This window comes from Brachypodium distachyon, chromosome 1, assembly GCF_000005505.3.
Source record: "Brachypodium distachyon strain Bd21 chromosome 1, Brachypodium_distachyon_v3.0, whole genome shotgun sequence".
Lineage (NCBI taxonomy): Eukaryota > Viridiplantae > Streptophyta > Magnoliopsida > Poales > Poaceae > Brachypodium > Brachypodium distachyon.
In genome coordinates this window covers 12,816,101-12,837,540 of record NC_016131.3, presented here as the reverse complement: position 1 = coordinate 12,837,540, position 21,440 = coordinate 12,816,101, and the positions used below count along the sequence as shown (strand labels likewise).

Below are 21,440 nucleotides of genomic sequence, written 5' to 3'. Positions count from 1 at the left end.
ATATTCAACATGATATGAAAGATATTCTCCGGATTGGGACGTCTACTTTTGAATCAAAGTATCTCGGTCTCCCCACACCGAAAGGACGAATGAATAAAGGTAAATTTCAAACGCTTTAGGATAAGCTGAATAAAAGACTTTTGCAATGGGGAGATAACACTCTTGCTTTTTTTAGGACACCTCAAAGGGGCTGGGAGCTCCTGCATTGCATTATAGAAGAAATAGAGTCGCCCGGTTAATTAGGGAAAACCGGGCAAAAACCCGATACAAAGGGGACGAAACCCCCACTGATCGATAGAAAAATCGAACCGAAGAAACAAACGCACCACCTACACGCCACCAAACCAACTGAAGCAACTGAAGAAGATCCCCCGCCCGTGTCGCAAATCGCATCGCACCCTCCACTGAGCAAGTTACATCTGGTTCTTCTATGGATGCGATTGTTCGACAGGCGGAGAACTCCTTTGGACATCCATTCTTGACTGAGGTTGCGGCCTTTGCTTGCTGGCACATTTGGAAACAACGCAATGGTTTGATCTTTTCTGGGATTATGCCTTCGTTCAGCTCTTGGCGTGCCAATTTTCTTCATGACCTGCATCTCTTGAGACACAGATTCAAGCCGGGGTTGGTTCCTCGGTTTGTGTCTTGGCTAGAGTCTTTGTTGTATACTAGTAACAATAGGTAGTTACGTAAGTTTTCTTTTTTTTCCTTTGCCCCTTGTACAGTGTTGTTTATTTTATTAATAAAGTTGATGTAGGAGTTTCTCCTACAGTTTTCGGTCAAAAAAAGCAAGTTAGATCCGGCATGACCCCCAAAGAGAGGCAAAAGACCTCGACAGGTTCCGAAGGAGCACGGATGAAGCTTCGACAGAGAACCACACCGCCACACCGCTGCCCTTCAGCAGGGAGAGAAACCAAATCCGCTGTGAAAGGAGCAGGCTTGGACCGCCTCGACAAAGGTTGAAGTGTTGCGCGCCTCAAGAGCCCAGCATTTCCCCTCGCTTCCACTCAACCGACGACCGGGGTCCTGGGCCGCCGCCCCGGCGTCCAAAACCTTCTGAGGCCGCCGCCTAGACATCCGAAAGCCATATGCCATGGCAAGAACCACAGCCAAGCCGCTAGATCTGCTGCCCAACCAACCCGGGACCACCATCCCGGCATCCACTGCCGCACCGTGCCACCTGCGCGTCTAAGCCTCCTGCGCATGACGGGAGAAAGCACCACGGCCGCACCAGATAGCAGCCAAGACCTTTCTCCCATGAACCTCGCGGTCTGCCACCAAGGCCGGCCCGCCACCGCACACCGAAGAAGCCAAGCCCCACCCAGCCCCACCTGCCCCCAACAGCCGCCCGCCATGGATCCAGCCGCGCCGGAGCCGGGCGTTGCAGGCCGCAAAGCCCCGCATGGGAGGCCAGGCCCCCTTGCCACCAAGACCTGTCGTCGCCGCCCGTCACAGCCGCCTCCGCCCACCGGAGCCCGCAGCGACGAGGGCCGTCGTCGCCAGCAACTCCATCCGGGGCCGCCGCCCCGGCGTCCGCACTCCACTGCGCAGGAGACGGCCGGAGGATCCCCACCCACCTTAGGGGGCAGGGCCCGTCGCCACCGCGGCTAGGGCCGGTGGCAGCGGCAGGAGGAGGGCTTGGGGGAGGTGGCGGCGGATCTAGGGTTTTCTCCCCCCGAGCAGCCAGAGAGGGCGACGCGGGGGTCGGGCAGTGATCCAACGATACCCTTCTCGAACGGTATCCCGTGCCGCAGATAACACTCGGTCGGACGGGGGAAAAGAAGTGATGATAATGGCAGTGACGCAAGCGCTCCCGACTTACGTCATGGGTGTATTCAAGCTCCCAGCCGGGCTTTGCAAGGATCTGACTAGGCTGATGAGGGAGTACTGGTGGGGGAAAGAGAATGGCAAAAGGAAAATGCAGTGGATTAGCTGGGATGTTATGATGAGGCCGAAATCACATGGAGGCATTGGCTTCAGAGATCTTCAGTTATTTAACCAAGCTCTTTTAGCTAGACAAGCCTGGCGCCTCCTACAATTCCCTGAGAGTCTATGTGCTTGCGTTCTCAAAGCAAGATATTATCTGGATGGTAATCTGATAGACACGGTGTTCACAGGTAACCCTTCATCCTCTTGGAGAGCTATTGAGTATGGCCTCGAATTGTTTTAAAAGGGGTTGATATGGAGAATTGGTGATGGTAACTCTATCAGAATTTGGAGGGATCCTTGGATCCCCAGAGAAACAAGCGACAGGCCAATTACCCGCAAGGGGACTTGTAGAATCAACTGGGTTGCTGACCTGCTAGATCAAAATGGTTTGTGGAACACAGATTTAGTCCGACGAACTTTCCTCCCTGTTGATGCTAAGGAAATCCTTAAGATTAAAACCCCAGGGAGAAGGTTGATGGATAGACTGGCTTGGCAACCTGAAAAGTCAGGCTGTTTCACGGTAAAAAGTGCTTATTAACTTGGGCTACGTGATCAGATGAATGATGATGATGTTGGTGCAACCAGTGCAATTCCAGATGGCAGATGGCCGGCCTGGGACATGATCTGGAAAACTCCAGTCCCTAAGAAGGTACTCCCTCCTATCCATATTACTTGTTGAAATATTACATGTAGCTAGACACTTTTTAAACATAGACACATTCATATTTGGACTAATTTGAGACAAGTAATAGGGGTCAGAGGGAGTACATACATTTGCTTGGAAAGTGGGTAGAAACTCCCTATCCACTCAAGTTAACCTCAGACATAGAAACATTAAGACTCTGCCCAATTGTCCAATCTTTGGTGCCAATGCTGAAGACTCCTTCCATGCTCTTATTTGCTGTCCCCATGCTAGGCACTTATGGTCGGCTATACGTACTTACTGGGGCTTACCTGATTTGGAACTGTTTGGAAACTCTAGAGAGTGGATTCTTGCTATCCTGGGACGCTTCAGTTTGGAGCAAAGAGTGGTGATCTTGATGACGCTTTGGCGTATCTGGTATGTGCATAATGAGGTGACACGTGACAAACCTGCACCTCCTACTGAAGTCTCACGGAATTTTTTGAACAGCTACATCGAAACCTTGATCTAAAAGGAAAACAAGTCCATTAACATGGCTGCGTTTCTCCCCAAATGCCGCATAAACTCTGCTGTTGTGGACACTGCTAAAGATACCTGGCAAAATCCAGACATCGGCGTTCTGAAGCTCAATGTCGATGGCTCCTACTGCTACGAGACGGCTGAAGCGGGCACAGGTGGCGTGCTTCGTGACAGTGATGACAGGTGTGTTTTCGCAACTTGCCAAAGCCTTCGGTCCTGCAACAACCCACTGGATGCTGAGCTCACTGCGTGTGAAGAAGGAATTCGACTGGCCTTGCAGTTCTCTACGATGCCGTTCACGGTAGAAATGGACAGTTATGAGGTCCTGGCCCTTGTGGATCCTGCAAAGCCAAACTTGTCCAAGTACTGCAACAGTGTGGATGCGATCCGCAGACTCCTTCAGGAGCGTGAAGGCGTCAAGATGATCAAATGTTCGAGAAGTCAGAATAATGTTAGCCACACGCTAGCTAATTTTGCGAGAATCAATGCCTCTTCTGAATTCTGGTTGGGTGAAAAACCTCAATTTGTAATTGACGCTTTGCGTCAAGACTCTGTTCAGCTCTTTGATTAATGAAGTTTTTAACCCGCAAAAAAAAAATGCTTGTGCTGTGAAGATGTTTTGTGCTTGCGCATGCTGCTGCTGCGTCCATGACTCGACAATGTGTTCCGGACCAACATGACTCGTTTCACTTCACTAGCAGTTCAATAGCACAGGTAGCTTCAGCCGTATACTAGCAGTTCAGGCATACACAAGAGTTCAGTAGCCAAAAATAGCACTTCAGCCGCAGCCGAATAGGTTTTAAGCTTCTATTTGTGCCATCGGAGCCAGAAACTCTGGAGTCCGGAGTGGAGTTACCGGAGTAGAGAGCCTCCGAACAGGCTCATAGTTCAAAGAGCAAATTCATAGTTCAAAGAGCAAATTGTACAAGTGTTATAATGCATGGCTCGAACTGAAATTTACTCCCTACTAATATTCTTCTTCAGCACTTCCCTTCCCAAAGTAGCACCAGAACCGCAGAATATCCTTCAGAGTTTCAGACTAGAAAATTATCAGAGAGACAACATACAAGTACAACCAGAGTAGCAGTTCGTGGTCGTTGATTTCAACTATGCGACATGACGTTAAGGGGTCCAAGTGGTGGGCATAAAAACCGAAAACCGAAAACCGAAAACCGAAACCGGACCTAGACTGAAACCGAAAAGACCGAAATTGAAAAGACTGATTGAATATTTGGGTAGAAAAATTGAAGGACTGTAATTTATTGTATAAATTCGGGTATCAATTCAGAAAAGATAGAAAGACCGAATAAACCGAACTTTTTATAAGCGGTCCAATCTCTATCCCAATCCAGGCGCCAATCAACTTACCGAGCCAGGGCACAAATGCGCAATAGAAGTAATTGACGGTTCCTACTTTCCTAAGGGGCCACGATTCCCTTTCCAAAAATGAAGCTTCCGGCTGCATGCATCAGCAATTCGACATGCATGTGGCATGTGCACTTGTGGCTACTTCGTGGGATCTGCTAGTGTGATGTACCTATGCACTTTTATTTGCATGGGTTGCATCTTTGCCAATTGATACTTGTTATCTTATTGAGTGGTCTAAGATTAGTAAATCTTATCAAATAATGGATTAGTATGTAGAACTGCTTATACATATTGATATCAATTTGATATGAAAATTTTGTAAGAAATATAAGCGAAACACTCCTAAAATTTGTACCGGATCATATTTTGTTTCAGGGCTATCACGCATCTTTGTAAAGTTCGGTCATGACCGAACTAAAGACCGAAACTAGCAAAGTTTCACAGTAAAGTTTGGGTTTCATATTTTAAGGACCGAATCGAAAAAAGACCGAAATTACAAGACCGAACTTCCGGTCATGACGGAATGCCCACCCCCTAGGTCCAACATGCTTATTTTGTGCAATGATTTACAATGTAGACTAACAGTTTCCACCGCCAACAATTTGCATGCGGCGAATCTTATTATGGCAACAGAATGTGTAGTCCTACATCGAATGATTAATTAAGATACATATCATACAGCTTCCGATCAACAGTTTCCAGGACGAATGGTTGCAGAACCTAGAATGCAATGTCATGCTGGATGTGTCGGAGCAAGACAGGGGTGACGATGTCTGGTGAACTAAGCTGTGGTAAATGTCCCTCGGAGGGCATCACCTCAACGATGGAGTCACCGCCAAGATGCTTGTGAAGATACTCTGACACCACAACTGGGACTGCAAGGTCTTTGGTGCTCTGAACAATGTGGCATGGAACCGTGACGAGGGAGAGGAGGCTGCGAACATCGCTCTGGAAGATCGTCTGGGCAACACTCAGGGCAATGTCTGGACGGATGTTGAAGAGAGTTCGGCTGAACTCCTGGACTGCCACTGATTCCAAGTCGCCTCCGACACAGAGTGGCGCAAAACCTGAGCACCAGGCTTTATAGTTTGATCTAATTGCTTCAAAGAGCTCATCAAGTTCCTCCTGCTCAAAGCCCCCATAGTAGTCCACATCATTGAGGTACCTGTTTGGTCAAGAAATAAGTGATTCATGGAAAACAAATGCAAAAGCATGGAGCAAAAAGATGTCAATAGATTCTCAACAGAGTGAAAAAATAATGCTCGTGATAGCTTGAACTATATTTACTACAGAAAAGAGGTCAACTCCATGATACGTTATCGGCATCCCCTCGTCCAAGGAGGGATGTCAATCCATTGGGGAGTGGAAGGCGCAGTTAATTGTGGAGGAAATTGAGGATCACCAGGACGAGCGATGACAAGGTGGACGAACCAGCCATGGACAAGTGCTTGGAGCTCTTAAAGGAATATGTCTCACTTAGCACCTTAATCTTCTAAACAAACTAGAAATGTTAGTGCTATTCACCCAAATTTCACTTGGCACCCTAATCTTCTGAACAAACAAGACATGTTAGTAATATTCAATCAAATTTCACTTGGCACCCTAAACTTCTATATTAGCTTGGCAATAGACCAGTCCATGGATTTAGTTCAAAGAGTAACAGATCATTTGAATAAAGGAAACTGAGGATCACCAGGACGAGCGATTACAAGGTGGCACAACTGTGTTAGACTGCTAGTTCAAAGAGTGTGCATGTCATCTTTAACAGATTTAACATGTCATCAATCTAACTCATGTAATCTGTGTAAACTGAGGTTCCTTAATCCAAATCATTTCAAGGCATGAAAAAGATGAGACAGGTTTTATCCAGTGACATTTGCAGAAACCAATTTTCTATTTTCCATGATAACAGATGCTACCTGTGCTGTGTGTTGTCATTGGATTAGCTGGATTGAGCGGTAAGTTGTAAGAGTAGAAGGTCATTCCGGTGGTGAGTTTCCCCAATGTTATTAACCACGTGGAAGAAAAGTGAAAAGGGATTGCTGTGAAAATATGACATTATTCTTTGCTTGAAATCTTTGGTGGGAAGATATTAAGTGGTTATTAGTATAATTAGTGTCATGGAAGTCACCCAGATGTCCTATGCAGCTCTTGAGGTAAAAAACATAGTCAAAGCAGGGATTAATTGAATGTGTTTGATTCACATAATTAGTCAGGCACCTAAAAGAGTTGGTTTTAGCAGTGTTGGTATATGTCGCCCGCACATACATGTATCTCAAACAGATACTAGCATACAGGAAAGATATTATCCGTATTATCTCAAGTTATAAACCAGGGTAGGTTTGCTGCAAACACATGGCATCAGACACTGGAGCCCTCAGCCCACCATTTTTAAAATTTACAATAACAACCTTGTATGCCACGTAGGTAGCTATGGGTCTAGTAATCTTTATTTCTTCTCAGTTCAGCTATTTGATGTAAGCTCTAACAGTTTAACACTGAACACCCCTTCATGATACAATTAAAGTAAACTGGGACATCTAGATCACCATCACCCATAAAGTGCTCTAATCACTCACGCACAGCCAAGAACTGCAAAAGGATTTTGGACAGCTAGCAGAGGAAATCCATTGAGGCAAGACCGCAAGAAGTCTTCATCTCAGAATAGATAAGGAGTACATCAAATTAGTGACACCATAAGCTATGATATGGGGCACATGAAAACTTGGGGCAAAAACCATTTAGATGCAGCCAAAACCTTGAATTCTACATGTAACACAGAGCTTAGAACTGATGATTTTATCCCCATGTTTTTATTTTATTCTTAAATAAAAAAATGAGCTTAGAAGTTTCAGAAAATAGCAAATAAACATCACACTGTATGCAATAAATTGCTCATTACAAAAATCCGTGAAAAAATAATTTAAATCGTGGACTAAATTTTTTGCAACTATTTTCAAAATTTTAGAAAATCTTAAGAAAAACAGCATGCACGGTATGCGGATAAATTACTCATTACAAAAATTCGTGAACAAATAATTTGAATCGTGGACTAATTTTTTTATAAGTACTTAGATCGTGAAAAAAATGTACTGCAACTACCAGAAAATTTCGGACAAAATTCTGTGCGCACATGTTTAAAAAGGAAATCATAGGGAGAATAGAATCAAGCAGCTAAGAGAGGGCAACGGTGCTGCTCAGTTTAGTACTACCTGGGAGAGGCGGACAGGAGCACGAGCTTGGAGAAGAGGTCGGGGCGGGATATGGAGGCGAGCACGCCGATGACGGCGGAGACGGAGTGTCCGACGTAGATGCAGGAGGCGACCCCGAGCTCCTGGAGGATGGCGAGGAGGTCGAGCGCGTAGCCCTCGAGGGTGGCGTAGCGGGCGAAGTCGAAGTAGTCCGGGTTGGTCGGGCCGGCGCCCATGGTGTCGAAGAGGACGACGCGGTAGTCGGCGACGAGGTGCGGCACCAGGTGCTTCCACACGGACTGGTCCGTGCCGAAGCCGTGCGCGAGGACGATCACCCCGCGCTTCCCCTCCCCGACCACCCGCAGGTTGTGCGCCTCCTCCACGATCCCCATGGATTGGGATTTGGATTTGGATTTGGATTTGGACGACGCCTTGCTTGTGCTAGCTTTGCTTTCTCGTCTCCTCTTCTTTGACGGCCGGGTGTGGGGGGCAGAGGGAACAGGGAAGAGAGGGAGGGTGGGCGGGCGGCAGACTGTGGGAAATGGATATGTGGCCGGGATTTTAAGGCGGCCGGGACAGGGGTTGTGGACCTGATTCTGCCAGCTGAGACGGGGACCTCCTACCTCCGGAGACGGGAGACAGGAGGCTCTCTACTTCTAGCGACAGCTGGCTTCAGCCTCAACGGCGACGGCTGGGGCGGCCGTGGATTTGGCGGGTCCGGTTAGTTGGCCTGTGATTTAGTTGCATATTGCACCACTAAGATTATTACAAGTGTCACTTTTCTATTTCCTTCGCTCTTAAATAAAAGAAGCAACAGCTTTGTGCTAAGTCAAATTTCTTAAATTTTGACAAAGTTTACACAAAAATCTACTACATAACATCTACGATTCTAAATCAGTTTTATTAAATTGATTATATACTTATTTGACATTTTAAGTGTTGATACGTATATTTTTTTGTAAACTTGGTCAAATTTTAATATGTTTGACTTAGCATGACTTCTTACATATAAGAACGGAGGAATACATAATTTTTTAATACTTTGCACCATGTTTGGTATAATAAAATTCTGCACCTTGTAGCAGCGACCAAAAATTTGATGCTCCATTTTTTTTTTGTCACGGTCTATCTACACTCACTGGTTTCTTACAAAAATAAGATGAATGGCAATGGTTTTTAAAACCCTGACATTTAATGTGACAGTTTTTGTAATTTACTCGGCACAAAAGCGACAATCTCTCGGGTGACTTTAAAAAGAGTAAAATGCATCAGAGGTCCCAATTCTTTCGTAAAGGTTTCAAGTTAGATCTAATTCTTTGAAACTGCACGTTTGAATCCCAATTGTTTCATAAGTGGTTCATCACAGGTCCTAGTGTGGTTTTGTGCGCATGTCTGCTGCCGACATGGCTATTTGGGCCCACATGTCAGGTGACAAGGTGGACTCTCTTTTGCTAAAACCCCCCTCCCTTTTTCTTCCTTCTCCCCGTCAACCCTTCACTTTCTTTTCTCGTGGCTGACAGGGTGGGGCTCGGCTTTGCTCGTGGGGTTCACTGGCAGAGGAAGGCCGGCAACTCCTGCTCGCCGGTGACCCAAAGCAGTGCTGCGACGCGGGCTTGGGCAAGGGGTGCATAGCAGGGGCGCGTCCGCATCCAATAGAGGCAGCGCCGGGTGCTGTTCGTCGATGGGAGCCAGTCGGCGACGGGCTGGCGTGGCGGCGGAGGACGGCACACGGCGGCAGGGCGCTACAGTGGACTATTTGCAGAACAAAGAGAGGTTAAAGGGAGGTGGTCTCACCACGAACGTGAAGGGACGGTTGGGACCGGCGGAGGAGCATCGCAGGGAGCCGCTCGACGGCGGCGGGCGGCGACCGAGGCAGGGAACGACGCAGGCTCGACTCGGTCCACGTGAGCATAGACGAGGAGCACCGGAAGCTTCATGACGTCTTTGTGGAGCTTAGGAGACTGGAGGTGGAGTCCTGGACTCACCGGAGTGGGAGATTGGGCGGCGTTGGCTCGCAGCCGGAATTGGAGAAGACGAGGTCGATGGCGACGATTCACAATGCTTGAGGACGATTCCTTTGGCAAGAAGGTTCAACGCAACAAGGCGGAGCTTTTGGGCAAGGTTTCGTAGCTCGGGGAGCACGATGGCCGTGACGGCGCGAAGCGGTGGCACGCGGGTGTGCACGGACACAGCGAGGGGTGCAAGGCGGAGCGGGAGAGCGTGGCTGGGTGCGAGGAGGATCGGGAGGGTGGCAGCGAGCCAGGGAGACAATGAGGCGGACAGGGGCGCGAGGAGGAACGGGAGGGCATGGTCGGGGGCTTGGAGGTCAACGCGGGAGGCGGCGAGGTGGGTGAGTGAACGGAGCAGAGAGAGACAGAGAGAGTGAAGGGCTAATATGGAGAAGGAAGAAAGAGGCTGGGTTTTTTAGCAAAAAATCATCCACCTTGTCACCTGACATGTGGGCCCAAGTAGCCATGTCAACAGCAGACACGCGCACAAACCACACTTATGAAACAACTGGTACGTGCAGTTTCAAAGAATTAGGACTAACTTGGGACCTTTACGAAAGAATTGGGTCCTCTGATGCATTTTACTCGTTTAAAAACAACAAATCCTTAACTTATCATGTACTCTTTCCTAGATATAAGAAGTTCCAACTCTGTTCTAAGTCAAATTACTCTAAATTTGACCAAGTTTTATAGAAAAATCAAGTAAGGTTTACAATATCAAATAAGCATAAAATATATAGTAATGGATTAAATAAAACTAATTTGAAATTGTACATGTTGGTAGATTTTTCTATAAACTTGCTACAACTTGAAAAGGTTTGATTTAGACCAAAGTTAGAATTTTAGTATTATCTACGTTGCTGTTTCACATTTGTTCCTCTTGTTATAAGGGAGAAAAGCAATACTGCAAGCATACCGACGTTTTTGCTTCGAAAACCTTTTAAGACATTCAATTAATTTTACAAGTGTTCAAACGAAAACTAGTGACTCACGCTTGATATGCACACTACCAGACTACCAGTGCTCCTAGAACTATTCGCAATGTAAAATTAGGACGCATATGTTCGTTATTGACCGGACAAAAGGCAGCATCAAACAAAAGCTACTCCATCAGTGGTTGTCATCACGGGAGCCCCCAAACTGATTGATCACTTGGAGTCTTCTTTGCTTATTGAAATGGACGGATGCCATTATCTATCGGTGATTGGAATCTCCTTTAGCCATGTTCCTTGTGATGGTATCTTCTATTAGAGTATACCACACATCTTGTCACCCTACTTGCTTAACACTTTGTCTTGAGTGGTGTACAGTTCTGCCTATGCTGCCCACTTGTCCATTTTATTTACCTGATTTGCTTTGTTTTTTCTTTCTTTCCTTGGATCTCTCAAATGGGGAGTGAAGTAGATGTAAGAAACCGTTGGCTAACTGGATTGGAATGGTGATTCGAGTCAGCGGTCAAATGACTCAAACGTGGTGGAGTTGTGCAAGTTGCGGATGGTTGGCAAGAATATTTTGTACGTTAGGGTTCACATATTTAAAATAAAAAAATGTCTGCAGTTCATTTTCACAAAATTATGTACTAGAATGAATTTATTACTAAAAGTGTGAGGAGGTTGGAAAGATTTCTTTGGCAATCAAATTTTGGGTTAACAACCAAACAAAGACCAAAATAATGTATGTTGCCAAAAAATTTGTAGGACAAATATTGGAGAACAACCAAACACACCCTAAGTCCTACTTTATTCTTGATGTTTGCTTTGGAATAGTCATAGAAATTTATGAAGTACGGTCCTATTGTTCTTATCTTTTGACTTATGCGCCCGACTACCTACTCTGCATTGAGAGAGGCAGCAGCCAGCAGGAATGGAGACGCTAAGGTGGAACCTCAAGCGACAGGCCTCGCGGTCCCTCTCTCCGTTCTATTCTTCTTTTTTTTGTCCTTTTGGTCATCAAATCGGAGTGTCGCCAGTGTCGATGACATTGCGACGCACGTACGGCGGCCACCACAACTCCCAGGGAGGGCCAGCAACTCGTGTCCAGGTACAAGAGCCTTCCTCGACAATCCAGGGCTTCCAATAGTGTGATCTTCCTCTCTCTCTCTTCCTCCTCAATGCAGTGCCTCCTCGCCCTACTATCCCACACCCGCCGCCTTCTCGTCCTCAATGCGTCCCGCTCGTGGTGGCGAAGCCATTGCTGAGCGCACTTGAAGCTGGGAGTGACCCACCGCCTCCCTCTCCATCTGCACTGGCACGTCGATCTCACTCAACTACTATCGGCCTCCACGTTCCCTCCAACCCGCTTGTGCCTCTTCTCGCACTCATCATCTTTGAGGTCATCTCCTCTGATCAGGCACCGACATGTTGGAGCCTGAAACTCTGGCACCAGGGATGCCGAGCACCCCCTTTATAGTTCGGTGGTGGGCGATGGGGATCGCTCCGGCGATTGCCGGCGTGGCTAAAGACATGAAGTGTAACATGGTGGATTTACCCCGGTTCGGGCCACCCGAAGGTGTAAAACCCTACGTCCTGCTTTGTCTTGGTGGTGTCACGGCAGATGCCATGGAATGGCTTAAGATGCGGCCGATGGACGAAGGAGGAACCAGAGGAGTGAGGGCGCAGTGTGAACTACGCATGAAAGTAAGAACATACGGTGGTTTACCCAGGTTCGGAGCCCTCTAGATGAGGTAAAGCTGCTACTCTTGCCTTGGATTGTATTACTCGAGATGTACAAGAGTTACAATGGTGCTCCTTGAGCTGTGTCGAGAGGAGGAAGAAGAAGAGGAACTAGCTATCTCTAGAATCTTGGAACCCCTCTCTAAGGAGGGCTGGCACCTCTATTTATAGTGCTGAAATGTCTCCCTGCCAGGTGGGGGCAACTTGCCTCTATTGCCATGCTCCCAGGCCCGCCGGGTACTGTCCGTGGTCCCCTTCGGATTGTCCAGGAGGGGACAATGCCGCTTTGTACTTTAAGTACAGTGACGCGGCGCACACTATAGCCATGCTCCAGCTTCGTCATCGTCCTTCTACGGCGCATCACTGTACAGTCATCCGACATGGCGACGTGAGCGCCGGTTGCTTTTCCGTCATTAAAGGAAACATGACTTTACTTTTGACTGGAGGACCGGGATATGACCGTTGGCATATCCTGGCTCCAACCGAGACAGGACAGCTTCCGCCTGTCCTGTAAATACAAGACAAAATAGCGATGCCGACATAGCTTTTGTATGCCGGCCTGTTAGAACTCAGCTTACAAGTGCCGCCCTACTTTCATATGCCGGTCCAGCCTCTGCCAACTCGGCATTTGCGTGTCGTCATGACCCTACCCGGGGTCATTCCCCCGACACTAGTCCCCGAAGCTGTTGCGGTCCGGCAGGAAAAGATGTCGGGCCATGACAGTTTCCCAAACCAATAACCACTCGGCGCTAAGATGGATCCGACTTTGTATTGTGGCAAAAATTCCCGACAGCACGAGTCCGTCATACTCATCTTGCTCAAATTCCTCCAGTTTGTTTCAATTGTAACAGCGATTCATCTGTCCGTCATACTCGTCTTGCCCAAATTCCTCCAAGACAGCAGCCACAAAATCATCCTAATGTAATAGGCAGTGCTGACGCTTATACGCCTGTAACCACAAAGCCACATGCCCCTCCATATACAAAGATGCAGTTGAAATCCATTGATCTGATGGACAGATGAATCACCCCAGAAGGTGCCCCGACCTGAGTTGCGCCAGCAACGGGGCCCTTCGGCGGAGGCTTGGTAGCCTCGATCTGGCGCCGCTTGACGCCATCAAGATCCGTGCCAAAATCCTCCATCTGCAGGCGCAAGTTCTTCACCTCCTCCGCCATCGTCGTGAGTTGCGTGTGGACACGGAGTCAAACTTCTCCATAGCCCCTTCCAGTGATTTCTGCATCACCTCCATGCTATCCAGGACGAAACGAGTCTGAGCGGAAGGTTTGGAGGGCGCCGTCGCTATTCGCCCCGAATCAGTTCCAAACTGGCTAGGGGTTTTGTGCCAAATCGCCGGAGCGAAGCAGCACCCGTCACCATGGATGTTACGGGCCTGATCTGAGGAATATGAGTGCGCGCGGACACCACACCAAGCTCTGGTACCAGATTGTGACGACCCCGAACCTAGAGAAGAAGGGGATCGCGCAGATCAAGGAAAATTCAGGTGAGAATTAGACGAAGGGGATGAGAGTTCAGAGAGATAGGTGGGGAATTCAAATTTCATTCATCACACATAATCATCAGGTAGTACAACGCCAAGCTTTTAAGGAGCCGTAGCTCTTAAATGTGGGACCCCATGTACATACTCTCGACTTAGATGAGATTAAGGAAAATTCAGGTGAGAATTAGACGAAGGGGGTGAGAGTTCAGAGAGATACGCGAGGAATTCAGATTTCATTCATCACACATAATCGTCAGGTAGTACAATGCCAAACTTTTAAGGAGCCGTAGCTCTTAAATATGGGACCCATGTACATACTCTCGACTTAGATGATTCCTTCCTTAGCTGGAGACATCTTCTCGAGCCCTCTCCCTGACGGTGGTCCATCTTTGTCAGCCAGTTCCTCCTGGACTGGCTCAGCTGTGCACGTCACACTCATGGCGAGAGACAGGGGAGGCGTGACAATGCGGCGCCGTGAGGAACTTCGTGGACGACGCCTCGGTGGGGTGTGGTCATTTACTACAACCCCAGGCTCGGGGACCTTGTCGTCGGCGTCAGGGGCAACAGGAGGGCGCTCGACGTCAACGTCGGTGCTAGAGGTGAGCCGGCTCTGATGCTGACAAAGCAGGCGGCGCTGATATCAGGGGAAGGAGATTGGTTGGCTGGCATGCGACCTTGCTTCGAGTGGCGGAGTGAGTTCGCCGCCGAAGGCAGGGTTGGCATCGTGGTCAGCAGCCGGGAGAGGAGGGAGAGGAGTTTGACGGTTGGGAGGAACGGGAAGGATAAAGGTGCCCCAGTGGTGGGCGTTGGCATGGTGGGTGTTCGCTGAGGTCCTCGGTCGAACACTTGGTGGGCGGCCATTGCTCTCCGCAGGATGTTCCGTCGCGTCGCGTGGCACAGAGTGAGGTAGGTCCTCCATGACTCTCCTCTGTACTGTTGTTGGAATTTGATGAATTCATATGTTAGCAATGACTTGATCGGTCAATGTATGTTTTAGTGTGATGCACTAGCATCAGTGCCATATAGAGTTCGAAGGTAATGCTGTACCAATACTTGAAACACCACCAATACTGCATGATTAGTGTAAGTAGCAGGCCTGCAACTTCAATCATGACCATCACCATGCTGGTACCAAGTAGATTTCATAAAATTACCTCTCAAAGCTCGAGCTGTTAAGGCATGCTGATAGGGAAATCTGTACTACAGAGTACTATTTATGCCACCTAACTTAATAAGTAAATTTTTCTCTGAAGTTCTTGGGTTGGTATAAGTCATAAGCATTTTGATCTGTAGCCCAGAAAAGAGCATTTCATGACACACTAAAGCCTGCAAAAAAGAGCATTCCACATTAAGCTCATAGAGTGCTTTCAAGAACATGAAGTACATGGAGAAATATTTCAGTAGCATTACTTCATATTATCATGAGATCTGAAAGACATGTCTTATATTTTAGGATGTGCGTGCATTCCACATAAGCATTGCACATAATCATTTGTTTTTCGTGTGCGTGGTGAGTGCCATTGCAGCACCATCTTCAGTTAATTGTCAAATAGATGAAGAACACCATGAAGCTCAGTGCAGAGTCCCTGGTGGAGATCTGCTCATGATGTTTTCCTCCAATAATAGGTTTGGTCGTTCTCCTTCCTCATGTACAAGTAGACATTCCTGCATATAGGTTTGGTTCTGTAATACTCCCTCCATTTCACAAAGATTGGCGTATTTTGTTTCGTTAAGATAAGGCTTTGACCAATAATAACTCTATTAATATGTGTTTTTACATATATGAAATTTATATCAATAGATTCATCTGTAAAAGTTCTTTCTAATATCATAATTTGTATCATATATGTTACATATTAATAGTGTAATTCTTGGTCAAAACCTTGTCTTAACGAAACAAAATACGCCAACCTTTGTGAAATGGAGGAAGATAATTCTTTGAGGCATTTACATTTGCATCCTATTATAAAGTGTGTTGTTGACTCCTCCCTGTGCTTGATTGCCAATTTTGTCATGGATCAGGAACCAGAGGACAGTCTCCTATGCACAAGTCATGTATACGAGTCTATATCCCTATCGTTCATACTTCAGACCCCATTTGTCTTCAGATTAACTAGCTTTAGAAGATTCTTGGGTGGCGTGTGCAGCTCTATGAGGTTACAGGTTCTAAATTTGGTCTCCTATTAAGTTGGTCGGCATCCAGATGGATGGGCATCACCTTATTGTGTCCTGCTTCACTTGATTAAACATGTGCTGATTTTGCCATAAAATAGGTTACTACCCATAGTTTGATGATCTTCACATGAGCTATATAATATCACGTCACTTTCTTACCTTACACCATGTTTTGGTCATTCCAACTGATTCTTTATGGGTTTGCGACAAAAAGTGAAAGGCAATCATCTTTCATTTGTTTAGATGGTTAGTGCTCTCAATGCCATTTGTTTTCAATCATTATTTCTCTTTCCTAAAATATATGAAACCTGAAGTTTTTCTTTTTCCAACAATCAAGTACTAGATACTAAAGTTTGATTACTTAATTGATTGCAATGAGATGGCATGTGCTATTAGCGGAGGAAGGGCCTCTTGAGTGGCACCAATCATTCAACAAATGTGATTACGTAATGACACCATATGTGCGTTCTTTCTTAGTTCAAATTGCATATGCTGGTTTAGAAGTTAACACCAAATATCATTGTATCAGAAAAAGTACACCACTTCATAACCATCTCATTAATTAAGTAAACCCCCTCATATCAGTATTATTATCATATTGCTGCATCTGAAAACACCAGATCTATGAGTATGGATCTGAAAATAATGTATGCAGGTGAACAACCTGGACGAGGAACGTAGGCTCAGTTTTACCTGAATTTCAGAACATATTACCTTCAGAGGTGCTCAACTTTTTTGCATGAGGTGTAGAATGCCGGTTTAGAAATTGACACCGAATATGATGTTTATGTACTTTCTTTTTTCTCTTTGCAGAATTATGATTCTACAACTCTGATGCCACTTTTTTTTGACAAGGGGGTGGTAATCTATTAATCAAGGATCCAAAGATTTACAATCATTCGCAATCTGTCGCACCACACAGGGAGGAATAGAATTACGAAGAACACCACCACACAACCCACTAACACTAAACTTGGCAAGCTCATGCGCTACACAATTGTTCAAACGGCCAGTATGTTGGAAACTGATGCCCGGATCAGAAGAAGAAAGGTGCAAGATGTCACTGATAATTGGTCGAGAGATCGATCTGTTATCTGACCCTTGACGAAGTGCCGAAATAAGAGCAAGACAATCACTTTCCACAACCAGTGGCCGTGTAGATCCCTTCCAGGCAGGCCACAGCTTCAGCCATTTCGGCACAAGGGCATCCGTCAATGACGTTCCAAGCCGAGACAATAACAGAATTATGATCGTCACGCACAATAGCCCCCTAAGCAGCCAGACCCGAAGCCGGAATAAAGCTAGCATCAACATTCAGTTTAACCCAACCTGAAACAGGAGGAGACCAGTTCGAGCACTGGGGCTGAACCAGGGCAATCTTCATGGCCGGCTGGGGAATATTAACGGCCTCCTTACCTTTCAGGTCGGGAGCCTTAATCTTGTCCTTGAGAGAAAGTAAGGAGTTGGCATAACCGAAGAGGAATTGCGCTGAAGCTGAAACAGAAGCATCACCTTTTGCAAAAATAACGTCGTTTCGGAGATGCCAAGCTCTCCACCACAAGAACAGAAGCTTTGATCTGCAGTCCTCATCAACTTGGCTCAGTAACAATAGGACCCAATCCGGTCCAGTTCGCCTCAAGGCAGCGTCCGGGGGGAGGGACCAGACCAACCGAACTGAATCTCTTAAGGCTCTTGCCTTAGTGCAGTTCATTACAGCATGGTAGCCGTCCTCTTGTTCAGTGGCACAAATAGAGCACATCGGGGACACGTTTTTGAAACTCTGATGCCACTTTGACAATTGTTCTTAATGCATAAACAATGTTGAGTGCAACAATTATATAGAAGAGAGTCCACATGGTTTCAAGTAAAGAGTGATTATCAGGAGGGTAAAAAAAGTGGACATTCACCGATTTAATAGAATAGTGGGTAATATTGTGGAGTACCTTGTATTTTAATTATTGCTTTGAATTTCTGTCGAGTTGTAATATTTTGGTACCTAATTATAATATTTATGTGCTCGTGGATTTTATAGGTTGCACGCTTAAGATTTACATTACTACATAATCACAACTATTTAAATGGTCCAACGAGAAAACAATAATAATAAATAACTTATAGAGAAATTAAAATTCAAAAGACACGTATTGTGAGACGTGCGTTGCACGTGCAAGCTCACTAGTATTTGAAATTGTACGAATCTCTCGACCATGTTGTATGATTTGGATAGTCATATTAATCTGTTCTTTTGTTGAAAATTTTATCATGACGAGGAAATATTCAAAAAAGTCCTAAATTTTTTAAATGCTTCCGCAAATTCAACCAGATATCAACAAAAAGCTTTTCAACACAACATATTTAATTAAAATAATTATTTTTATTTAACATTCCAAAATGGGAAATTTTGGGATGTTACATCTGTACTGTTTGTCCACGCCATTCTTCGTTACCTCGGTTTTTTATGTAAGAAGGGAAATTTATTTATTTAACAACAAAGTACATGGCGGAGCCTTTAGAGAACAGAGCTCTGAGAGGTACAGATTTGCCTTAGAGGGCAGCCATTAGACCTGTGAAGATCATTAGTACAAGAGATGTATGGGACATTGTTATGCCTATTCCTCGCAGCCCTAGCAAGTTGATGCGCTAGAGTGTTATTGTCTCTAGGAGTGAAAACCATCTGAGTGTTCAGCCTAGAATGAATTTCTATTATGTGAGAAAGGTAAGCTCTAATGGACCAATGTCCAAGAGAATTGACGATATCCTTTTGTTGGCAAGCAATCGCCGGACATTGATTATCTGTGATATGTTTAGCTTCCTGCTGATTAAGATAGGAGATGATATCTGCAGCAAGAAGGCCACCCAAAGATTCTGCTTGCATAGCCGAGCTAACAGGAGTAGATGTGGCTTGTATTTGTGCAATCCACCTGTTTTGAGGGTCAAGAGATTCAATAAAGATTCCAAGACCTGCAATTGATTCTTCACAGCCATCAACAGGTTTCTTCCACGCCGCGTCAGAGTAAATGTTAAAACCCTGTAAATGAGAAATTTGGGAGGTAGAAATGGGGTTGGAGAAGGAGCTATGCTGGTTTCCGAAGAGGCCTCCAGTTCCCATCCTGCAATTAAACTTTTAGTGTTTGGGAAAATTTGGAGAGGGGAGTAGACCTTCCTGTTGAAGAGGGAATTATTCCTGGATTTCCAAATGCACCAAAGAAAGGTGAAGATATTCTGCAAAGAGGCACTAGGATGACCACTTTGAATTATAGCTGCAATTGTGTTGGTGATAAAATTATTCTGAAGAGCATAAAGATCTGATCTAATATACCAAGGAGAGGTAAACCAAACAGCCCTAGCAAATGGGCAAAGGAAGAAAATGTGCACTTCATCTTCTACAGCACCACATCTGTTACAGTACTTAGAGATGTGCTTGGAGATTTTACCTGCTCTTTTACCTATGGGAAGGGCCTTCTGAATGAGCCTCCAAGCAATTATTCTTGAGTAAATATCACCGAACCCCTGTAATTGAACGAAGTGCAAGTGTAACAAATAAAACTATACATTTCCAAATTTTTATCACATAACCCTGACTCATGTACTAAATTGTAGTATCAGAAAACCCCTAATTTGGCCATCAGCTCGGCTAACAGCAGAACCTACGGTGGGTCCAACCCATCGGTTCAGGTTTCACCGATCTGGTCCAGTTCTTGGCCGGTTAAATGAGATAATACCGACCCCAGATACAGTGGGTCCAACCCATCGGTTCAGGTTTCGCCGATCTGGTCCAGTTCTTGGCCGGTTAAATGAGATAATACCGACCCCAGATACAGTGGGTCCAACCCATCGGTTCAGGTTTCGCCGATCTGGTCCAGTTCTTGGCCGGTTAAATGAGATAATACCGACCCCAGAAAGGCTTGTCTGCTCATGTCTCGGTTGGACATGCCCAGGTGGGCCGACCTCCCACCCGACTTGCTGTGCGACGTCTCCGTCCGTCTCCACCACGATTCAAGGTCGTCCGTGCGCCATGGCAACGCACCTCAAGTTCTTGGCAATGCATCCCACATTCTGTCAGTGGATCCTCGCTCATTGCGACTACTAAATGCTTAAGCTCAAGCTCCGGTGTGTCTTCTCCAAGTTCAGGTACCGCCCGACAGCACCCGGTAGCTTCGTCCGCCTTAATTATGTGGCCGGAGATGACGGATTGGGGCCCTGGCTCTTCATTGTAGACCGCCCTAAGCAGCCTATTCTTGTCGACTCTCTTACCGATGCCACCACCCCGCTGCCTCATCGGGATGTTGGCGAATCCCCATGGCATCATCTACGGCGACGACATCACCCTCCTATACCCGTTCTCTAAGGCCAACGATGGCACTCCCGTCTTAATAACGATCGTCTTAGGCAGCCTACTAGCAATAATCCCGCTACCGTCAGCTCATTGTTGCACCGTTGTTGTATGGCTTACCAGAACCATGATATTGTGGCTTGTATCGACCTGAAGCACTAGTGCTTCTCAGTGCCCAAGGAAGCTGTTGTCGACGACGATGGCATGGCAGCAGGGATGCGGCATCTGCTAAACGTGGCTGCATGCGCTAGCACAAGTACAACTACGTGGTGGAGTCCCCTGATGAGCTGCGGTGGGCATCTATGCTGGTCGAGTGGGGCTACGATTACAACAATGATGAAGGTTGCATGAGGGGCACTGGCGGCATGGCCTATGCACTGGGGCGGGGATGATGCACGTGCTAGACCCGCGGGACCTGGCGGGCAAGGTGGGACGGGTAGAGCGTGGGCGACTGCATCCTCTTTCTTAGGTGCCCGACCAGCTTCGCCATGGAAGTGGCAAAGCTCACCCGGGACGGCAAGGCCGATGGCGGATGCGCCTACTTCGTCCATAGACGGGACAACACATCGCCGCTGGAGGGAGGACAGTGCGGCGTGTTCAGCAACAACCTTGTCGATGGTGAGACCTCCAAGTTCGTGGGCTGCCTGCCTCCTGACTAGGACGACGAAGAGGCCTGCATTCGGTCCCCAAGCTAGCCATTGGCGGCACAACATCTCCAACCTCCAAACAAGGTCATGGTAGTATCTCCAAGGAAGATTACCTGTCATCCCCAAGAATCCGAGCGTACTTCACCTTCATCGGGCACAGTCTGGCTCGGATCTTGGATAGCTCTCATCTCCTTCGGTTCTTCCTCAAGCACGATAATGTGTTCGTTGCCAAAGTTATCTCATCGAGAACCAGGCCACCCCGGCTAAACCTGGTTCCATGGCATACAGGTGGGACCCACTGTCAGATTCAATGTTAGCCGGACCAAATTAGAGGTTTTCTGATACAATTTAGTGCAAGAGCTGGGATTATGTGATAAAAATCCCAAAAGGTGTAGTTTTGTATTACAATTCGTTTAATTACCAGGGTTATGTGACGTGTAATCTGTATTCTAAAAA

At 46.6% G+C, this 21,440-nt stretch overlaps 1 protein-coding gene and 2 long non-coding RNA genes across 6 annotated transcripts; 2 read left to right on the top strand and 1 right to left on the bottom strand.

The window, feature by feature from the left end:
* The first annotated feature begins 947 nt into the window (after positions 1–947).
* On the top strand, positions 948–3,689 carry LOC112269325. Of its 2 annotated transcripts, none has more exons than XR_002961036.1 (2): positions 948–2,578; positions 2,682–3,689. It is a non-coding gene; the product is annotated as an uncharacterized LOC112269325 (long non-coding RNA). The 2 variants fall into 2 exon arrangements; XR_002961034.1 differs by having other exon boundaries at positions 950–2,578; positions 2,846–3,689.
* Positions 3,690–4,895: 1,206 nt separating this feature from the next.
* Positions 4,896–8,196, bottom strand: LOC100830594 (probable esterase D14L). Its single transcript, XM_003562319.4, has 2 exons — positions 7,672–8,196; positions 4,896–5,624 (listed from the first exon to the last, which is right to left on the bottom strand). The coding sequence occupies exons 1-2, from the start codon at positions 8,040–8,042 to the stop codon at positions 5,180–5,182; spliced, it is 816 nt and encodes a 271-aa protein (XP_003562367.1). The 5' UTR covers positions 8,043–8,196; the 3' UTR covers positions 4,896–5,179.
* Positions 8,197–14,061: 5,865 nt separating this feature from the next.
* On the top strand, positions 14,062–18,035 carry LOC112271678. 3 transcript variants are annotated; one of them, XR_002964968.1, is made up of 4 exons: positions 14,062–14,735; positions 15,356–15,455; positions 15,852–16,726; positions 16,818–18,035. It is a non-coding gene; the product is annotated as an uncharacterized LOC112271678 (long non-coding RNA). The 3 variants fall into 3 exon arrangements; XR_002964967.1 differs by having other exon boundaries at positions 14,062–15,455; XR_002964966.1 differs by lacking the exons at positions 14,062–14,735; positions 15,356–15,455 and having other exon boundaries at positions 15,674–16,726.
* Positions 18,036–21,440: the final 3,405 nt, after the last annotated feature.

Bases quoted from the DNA above. Each gene is read 5' to 3' on its own strand.
- LOC100830594 (XM_003562319.4), bottom strand. From the start codon at position 8,042: ATGGGGATCGTGGAGGAGGCGCACAACCTGCGGGTGGTCGGGGAGGGG. The intron at 5,625-7,671 runs GTAGTACTAAAC...TTGACCAAACAG, and splicing joins CTCCTGTCCGCCTCTCCCAG to GTACCTCAATGATGTGGACT.